The following is a 7,953-nucleotide window of genomic DNA, read 5'->3' on the forward strand; positions in this document are numbered from 1 at the left end:
TCCTAATAAAAAAGAATTATTCAATAAATATTCTTTATTCTCTTGCAATCGAATATTTGTTATGTTTATATCATGAGTCATATACCAATTGCAAATACTTCTGTCATTTACAGCAATAAAGCTTATTTTTCTGTTAATAAGTCCTTTTATTCTAAATGTTTTGATTCTCAGGATGGAAGTTACAGCTGGTCTTTGGCTTAAGCTTCAGAAGCCTTTCTGAAGAAAAGTTGCTGACTAAAGTTTTTTGGGGAGGGAACAGAACTATTGTCCCATCGTGGTCTAGATCTGTTTCCTTTTTAATAAAAGACTGCAAAAGTTAGAGGGCTGTCCCTGGCAAAGTTGTTTCAATGTGTTAGAGGTCTGTGTTAGCAGATCCCAAGATAGAACTGGAGCCAGAACTCTGGGTAAGTCAGTCGTGGATAAATTGCACTGTAATTTCAGCCCATGTTCCTTCTAATCACTGTTTGTAGGATTTCTAAAACAAAAAGGCACGACGTGCATTGAGGACCTTAGCTGTTCTTTGGCTTTTTTTAGATGAAAATACTTGATGTTTCAGCATTGTGTGCTGGACTAGAGCCAAGTTATGATTCTTATTTTGCTGATTTTGCTCACTTTAAATCATTCTGCCCTTTTATAATACTTATGTAACTTCAAACATACATGAGAATACCTGTTACACCTATTTGCAGTGCAAAAATGCCTGCTATTTAAGTGTAAAACCAGCATTTTCCACTGTTCATTAGCACAGGATTTCCCTATAGATCATGCATTATAAAGACTGCCCAGAGTTAACTTTTGGACTGTGGAACAGTGCCATTAACAGCCTCGGAGATGTTACTAAATACAGAAACTGAAGGGGAGGCTCCTTGGGGAGGGAGGTTGGAAAATCCCGCCTCAAAACTGAGTTGAGAACTGGAGAAATCCACTCACTTTCTTTTGCGTCTGACCTAACCAGAAGAAAGACTCTCCTACTGGAAAGAATTTTTATTTATTTATTTTTTTTTCCCCCTTCAGAGAGAAAAGCTTTCCTCGAGCATGAGCTCCCCGTGTGCCCGGGTGAGCCGGGTCGGGCTCTTCGGGGGCACTCACGGCAATGAATTGTCGGGGGTGCTGCTGGTCAGGCACTGGCAGCAGGATGGAGCTGAGATCCAGAGGGCAGGAGTGCAGGTGAAGCCATTCCTCACCAACCCCAGGGCTGTGGAGAGGGGCACCAGGTACATTGACTGTGATCTCAACCGGGTTTTTGACCCCGAGAGCCTTGGGTAAGAGCAGTTGTGCTTTCTGTTGTTCTGCTTTTTCTGGGTTTTAAAATTCTTTCCTGATTAAAATGTTGAACACAAGTTCCCCTGCTACTTTAACAGTGCAGTCACATAACTGAAATTACTGACCTTTAACCCAAAAAAAGAACAAATTGCATGTGTTAACAGACTCACTTCTATTGCTGGTACAATCAGTCTCAAACCAATACATGATCTTAAACATAATTTTAAATTAGTATTAGATGAGCTGCATTTGTGTGAATTGGAGTACCACTGTTCTGAGTCAGAGTCATCATTTCTCATGTCTTGTGCAATTCAGTTTGGGAGCTCTTCTGAATACAATTCTATTTCCAAGAAATAGCAGATAAAAGCAATTAAACATGGACACCTGAGTATCTGAAAGAATGGCACAGAAATCAGAGAAGTGTGTTAATTCCAGCTATGTACAGCAAAAGGTGAAAACTTGAAATTAGAAAAAGTTGAAGCTGGAAATAATCTATTCTAAGGTAAAAGCATAGCCAAAAACCTCAATAATTTAACTGACTCATTACTTTAAAAGAAGTACTGTCTATAATTACTGTAAATAGTAACTGATTTTACATTTTTAATAGGATTTGATGTTTCTGTGCTTTTGAGACATCTGTTCCAGAGGTTTACTTTGCTATATAAACCTTCTTAGTATAGCTGCTCACCAGGTAATTCTGTTTCAGAAAAGTTTTAATGGCAAAGGTGAATATCACAGAAAGGAATACTTACTGAGTATATTTTGCAGGCAGTTATTCTTATCCTACACTTCTTTCCATCTGGCTTTTCATCTTAGAATTTTGTTGTTGATTATTACATCTAAGATAAGCAGATGTTAGCACATAAGTATTGAGGCCATTCTTATAATTGTTTCTTTTGGAAAAACATACAAAAAAAAAGGTAGTTTTGTTTGGTTTCAACTGCTTTGAACACAGAACACTTGAAAAAAACACAAGATTAAGACACCTGCAGGTTTCCTTCATATTTAGCTGCTATTTCTCAGTAAATACTACAAATTTGCCTGGTCCTATTTCAGCTCTACTGAGTGTTTGAAGTACCTGCCTCTGGTCCCTTAAGTGTAGAACCTTCAAAATTATAAATTATTTTACAAAATAAGAAAAAGGAGAGTGAAATTTTGATGCTACTGAAAGCAATGGTGTAAATCTCATTAGCTTCAATAAAAAAGTATTAATTAACAGTTTTATGTGAAGAAATGTTGAATTTCAAAGGCAGAGCTAAAGAATAGAGAGGTGGATTATATGATACACAGAGTCTCCTGAAATTACAAGGATTAAAACTTTGGAGGAACAGATTGGAGGTAGCAAAATCTTCACTGAGCTTTAAGAAGGAATAGACTGTGAAAATCTGGTCAGATCATGAGAAGACAAGAAATAAAACAAGTTAGAAAAAGCCTTGAGGGTGATGTCCAAGGCAAAACATCATGGACTGATGTCTGAATCTGGTCTCCAGCAGGAGAGGGATCCAGTCTTGGAAGTGCTCTATGGTGTTGCTAAATTTTTAGTTAGTTTTATGCCTAGTGGGAAATTTTGGGATGTAAGGAGAAATATTTTCCAGCCAAACTTTGATTAAATAATTCCAATACCCTTCTGCACAAGACACAGAATAATAAAACAAGTACTAGACAATCATACTTGATTTCTTCAAAAAAATCAGCCAATTTTAAGTCTGGTAATTAAACAGGTGATTTCAACTCCAGTCAATTTTGGATTTAAAGTAAAAAAGAAAAGGCTAATACATATTTTGTTGACTGTAAAGCCATGGAATGAGCTCACTAATTTCTTTGTGCTGATATTAACAGCAGGCCAGTGGTGGAAGATATTCCATATGAAGTGAGGAGGGCTCAGGAAATCAATCATATATTTGGTCCCAAAGGTAGTGATGATGCCTATGACCTTATTTTTGACCTTCACAACACCACTTCTAACATGGGTGGTACCATTATTCTTGAAAACTCCAGGGATGACTTTACAATTCAAATGGTTCATTATATCAAGGTAAAACTAATTTAAATGAACTATTAAAATACATTATTAGTTGTAATGTTGTATTATTATATATTATTTTGTAGTTTCTTTAAATATACTATTTTTTCTTCTGCAAAACTGTTTAAAATATTTCATTACTCATAGGATGATTTTTTTTTAATCAGAGGCAACTATTAATTTGATTATAATATCAGGTAATTCAGATTTAAACTCATCATATCTTCATGTATTAAAATGAGCATTATTAAGACTAATGGGCAAAGAGGATAACATCTATGAAAATAAATGCAGTTTAATCTGCTTTCACACTGATCTGTCAGGAACTTGGATAAATTTGGGTTACACATGCTAAATAGTTAAACATTAATTTCATTACATGAAGAGATGTAACAAATAATGGAAGTAGGTACTGACAATGTCCCCTTATCAGTGATGTGTCTTTAGAAGCTGTTTGATTCTGCTGTTCCTAAAGCTGATAAGTTTTGCTAGAGCTTTGCAGAAGTGATGCTTTAAGCAGAATTTGCTTGAATTCTGGTGGCCTGGACAGTGACTGATGGAATCCAGGCTGGGCCAATGATGTGGGATTTTAATTTTGTTTTTTCCCTTAGAAACAAGGTCTTTTCAAGCACTTTTTTTCTTATCTCATGTATACTTTTTAAATGCTTATAAAAATATATGAAGACCTAAAAAGCTTTTGACAAAAATTATATTAAGAGTAATGGTGGACAGGCATCAAGAAAGAAGCCTCAAGTAGCACAAATGCCAATAAAGATTAAAACGAGGCTTAATTCACAATCTGTGTCCCCATAAGAGAACTGGAGTCTAACCCCAAATAAAATAGTTGAAATCTGCTTTATGGTATTTCAGTTCTCCCTTTTGGAACCATGCTGAGGAGATTTTTTTTTCTCTGCTGGCAGTTCCAGACTAGAACTGTGCTCAGTTCTGCTTCAGCAGAGCTGCCTGGCATCACTTAATGGGACAGACACCAACAAACACAGCTTTGTGCATTTTCTAAAGATGTCCTACTTCCTCGAGGGCCCTGAAATAAAGGCAACATATTGAAGCCATTGTGTAAATCACTTCTGCATCAGGAATCTTTTGTGGCACAACATTTGAAACCCTTTTGCATGACAAAGGTTTTTAAACCATCTCCACAGAACGCTTTGGCTCCAGAACCTTGTCCTGCTCTGCTGATTGAACATCCCAGCCTGAAATATGCAACAACTCGCTCTGTGGCAAAGCATCCTGTTGGTAAATATCAAAGCTAAAGGCTCTTTCACCCCAGCAGCAATGGTTTGGAAATCCTGTCGGTAAATATCGAAGCTAAAGGCTCTTTCACCCCAGCAGCAATGGTTTGGAAATCCTGTGGGTAAATATCAAAGCTAAAGGCTCTTTCACCCCAGCAGCACCGGTTTGGAAATCTGGCTGGTTTCAGGTGTGTTCACAGAGTGCTCTGAGCACCAGGAGCTGCCTGGTTGGCAACACTTACCAAAATGAAAGGATGTGATTATCCATTCTTCTGAAGAGCTCTGATTTCCACAATCATTACATAACACAGAACTCCTTAAACCCAATTAACCCACTTTTTGCAGAAAATATTTATAATATATGACAAGGACTTGCTTGCCTTAAAAACCTACATCATTCTGTGCCTTACAATCCCTCTTAAACATTGAACACTGGCCCAGCAGACATTTATTTTTGCTGTGCATGTGATGGTGACATGAAGTGACATTAATGATCTCCCTCATCTCCAAACAGGTGTCGAGGTGGGGCCCCAGCCACAAGGTGTTGCTAGAGCTGATGTTTTGGACAAAATGAGGAAGATTGTCAAACATGGCCTTGATTTTGTGCAACTTTTTAATGAAGGTAATGAGAGGTGACAGCATCCTGTGTCATGGCAGTGGAATATTTTAGGAGAATATTTTTTTAAAATGACACTTTACAGTTAAACACATAAAAGGTGGGGGGAGAATTAAAAAATTAAAGTCAAGCCTGTGCACTATCTAAAATACACTCTGACAAAAGTGTTTTTAATTATTCCAGAGTATATTTTGTCAGTAGATTGGGGGTTCATTGAAATAGAAAGAAAATAATACTGTTATGCATGTCAGAATTTCCATTATTGTGCTGGAATAGTAAAGATTAAATACCACAGATATCACACTGTGCTGTGCAACACTAGTAAACAGACCTTTCATTGATTTCCTCATCTACAAAATAGGTCTTTTTATGTGAAAAGTCACATTTCAGTAGCAAATTTAGACTTGAACTTCATATGCCCCAGTACATGACTGGGCCATCTTTCTACAATTTGCCTTTGAGGGGACAACTTGATGATTTGAGCCATTCTGCAGAGAATAAATAATGCAATGTTCTTTTTAACAGGCAGTTTTTCATTTTGACATTAAATTACATTTATTCTTTCTAGGCAAAGAATTTCCACCATGCACAATTGAGGTTTTTAAAATAATGGAGAAAGTAGATTATCCCAGGAATAAGAATGGAGAAATTATTGCAATAATTCATCCTAAACTACAGGTACATTCTAGAATAGTTTCCTTTTGTGACATTTTCTACTTATTCCTGTGTTGCTTCTGCTACATTGTTGTATATTTTAGGAATAAATATTTAAAATGCCAATATTGCCAAAGGATTTTATTGAATATTTTAGACCTCCCCTAGGGTTAAGTTCTCTCACTAAGGTCATATATTCATTATTTCAGGAACTGTCTTGGGAATCACTGAATCTAAAATCACTACAAAGAAAAAGATAATAGGACAGTTTATATTTTAAAATAGAAATCTAATTTTTAAGTCTAAAATGAGTGTCTGTTTTCAATTTTCAATCAATAGTGAGCATCTGCAGTTTCCTTCTAGTTCACTTTACCAGTGAATTCTGAAAATGAGGGCCAGACACACAAAATGAGGTATTAAGATTAAACCATTACTTTAAAAGCTTTTGTCATAAACTGCAGAAATTTGCATAATTAGCTTTAACTCAAGAATCACATAAAATATACAAAAACCTGAAAGTAAATATATTCTATTTCTTTTCTTAAGGATCAAGACTGGCAGCCACTGAAGAATGGTGATCCTCAATTTTTGACTCTTGATGGAGAAGTAATTCCATATCAGGGGGACTGTACAGTCTATCCAACATTTATTAATGAAGCTGCATATTATGAAAAGCAACAAGCTTTTGTAAAAACAGAGAAAATCCAACTCTCTGCAAAACACCTCAGGTTGTCAGTCTCAGAGCAGGGCACTTCTTAAGAGCTTTTTTCATATAAAAAATGAGTTTCCTTGTGAAGTCCAGGGTCATTCAGTAGTAACTTGTAGGATACATAAATGCAGAATCTAATTTGAAATTGTAATTTAATTAACCTTGCTGAGCACTTTGAGATCTATTGTCATAATGCTGATTATGACTCTGTTTATTGTTCTAATAGATTCCTATAGAGGCAAAGAATTTATAAATATTTTTGTGAAGTTTTTATGAAGAAGCTCATCCACACTACTACATTACATACAAAATTTACAGCTTTTCTACTTCATAACCCCAAACCTCAATAACCAACACTTTTTACAATGTGTTAATCCTTTAAATTAATTCCTCAGGTAAACACAGAAAATGTGAGACAAAGGAGAAGCTGGGCAGAGAGAAACAGGGGGAGGGTGTGTATAATAAATGATATTATCTGCATATGTGACTGACCCCCACTGTGCTGAAGTGGAAGCCTTGGGGTTTATTTGGTTTTTGTACTTACAAACATAAAAATAAGCTAAAAACAGGATTTCAGAGAAATATACTCTAAAAAGCTTCACATTTCACTTTAGTGTATTTCACAATGAATTCAAGCTGCTTCTGATTTAAGGCAAGATCTGGACAGTTATTCTGGTTTTGATGAAGAGCAGTGCATAAACCATACCTGAGTATTCCAGAATGGAAAATAAGGAGAATTCCATATGGGGAGACTTGTTCTATATCTGTAGAGACAAAGCCTGTCATAACATCTTAAAAAGAGAAAAAAAGGGGGTTTAATTAATTTTCTAAAGTTGTTTTTTACATATTTGACAAGTTGGTAATAAACATTAAGAATTTTGCATAAGGACACATTAATTATTTACTGAAAGATTAATTATCCAGATAACTCCTATATTCTACCTTTGAAAAGTGATGTCACCCTCATTTACTATTAAATTTAATATTATTTTTTCCTTGCCTTTGTGTAACTCCTACGGCAATAAAATAAAAAAAGCAAAGGACAGAATGTTGAGTGAATGACAAGTTTTATTTCCTTAATTTAAATAAACATGGTATAAAAAGCACAGAATTACCTGCTCTAGCCCTTGTTCAGAGTATCTGGAGACAGCACCTGGTGGATGTGAAGTGGCCAAGCTGTGTGGCCATATGAGGAGGGATTTCCTCAGGGAGGGTTTTTAGGGGCAGCCCCCAGCTGGTTCCTGAGTTCACCCACAGGTTTTGTGCTTGGGAGGGGCACAGCATATTCTTGTAGGGATTTTTGTGTTTCTTGTGGGGATTTTTGTGGTTTTTGTAGGGATTTTTGTGCTTTTTTCACAGCCCAGAGCAGCCTCAGCACGGTGCAGAGGCCTCGTTGTGTTTCCAGAGGCCTCAGGGCCCAGCCAGGTTCCTGAGTGTG

At 36.3% G+C, this 7,953-nt stretch overlaps 1 protein-coding gene across 3 annotated transcripts; it reads left to right on the top strand.

Annotated features, from left to right (window-relative positions):
- Positions 1–297: 297 nt before the first annotated feature.
- Positions 298–7,574, top strand: ASPA (aspartoacylase). Of its 3 annotated transcripts, XM_054646828.2 has the most exons (7): positions 298–404; positions 1,015–1,262; positions 3,103–3,298; positions 4,447–4,540; positions 5,051–5,158; positions 5,721–5,830; positions 6,353–7,574. In XM_054646828.2, the coding sequence occupies exons 2-7, from the start codon at positions 1,036–1,038 to the stop codon at positions 6,563–6,565; spliced, it is 948 nt and encodes a 315-aa protein (XP_054502803.2). In that variant the 5' UTR covers positions 298–404; positions 1,015–1,035; the 3' UTR covers positions 6,566–7,574. The 3 variants fall into 3 exon arrangements, with proteins under 3 accessions (XP_054502803.2, XP_077045014.1, XP_077045015.1); XM_077188899.1 differs by lacking the exon at positions 298–404 and having other exon boundaries at positions 910–1,262; XM_077188900.1 differs by lacking the exon at positions 298–404 and having other exon boundaries at positions 910–1,214.
- Positions 7,575–7,953: the final 379 nt, after the last annotated feature.

Source organism: Agelaius phoeniceus, chromosome 20, assembly GCF_051311805.1.
Source record: "Agelaius phoeniceus isolate bAgePho1 chromosome 20, bAgePho1.hap1, whole genome shotgun sequence".
Taxonomy (NCBI): Eukaryota; Metazoa; Chordata; class Aves; order Passeriformes; family Icteridae; genus Agelaius; species Agelaius phoeniceus.

Bases quoted from the DNA above. Each gene is read 5' to 3' on its own strand.
- ASPA (XM_054646828.2), top strand. From the start codon at position 1,036: ATGAGCTCCCCGTGTGCCCGGGTGAGCCGGGTCGGGCTCTTCGGGGGC. The intron at 3,299-4,446 runs GTAAAACTAATT...CCATCTCCACAG, and splicing joins AAATGGTTCATTATATCAAG to AACGCTTTGGCTCCAGAACC. The intron at 5,831-6,352 runs GTACATTCTAGA...TCTTTTCTTAAG, and splicing joins TAATTCATCCTAAACTACAG to GATCAAGACTGGCAGCCACT.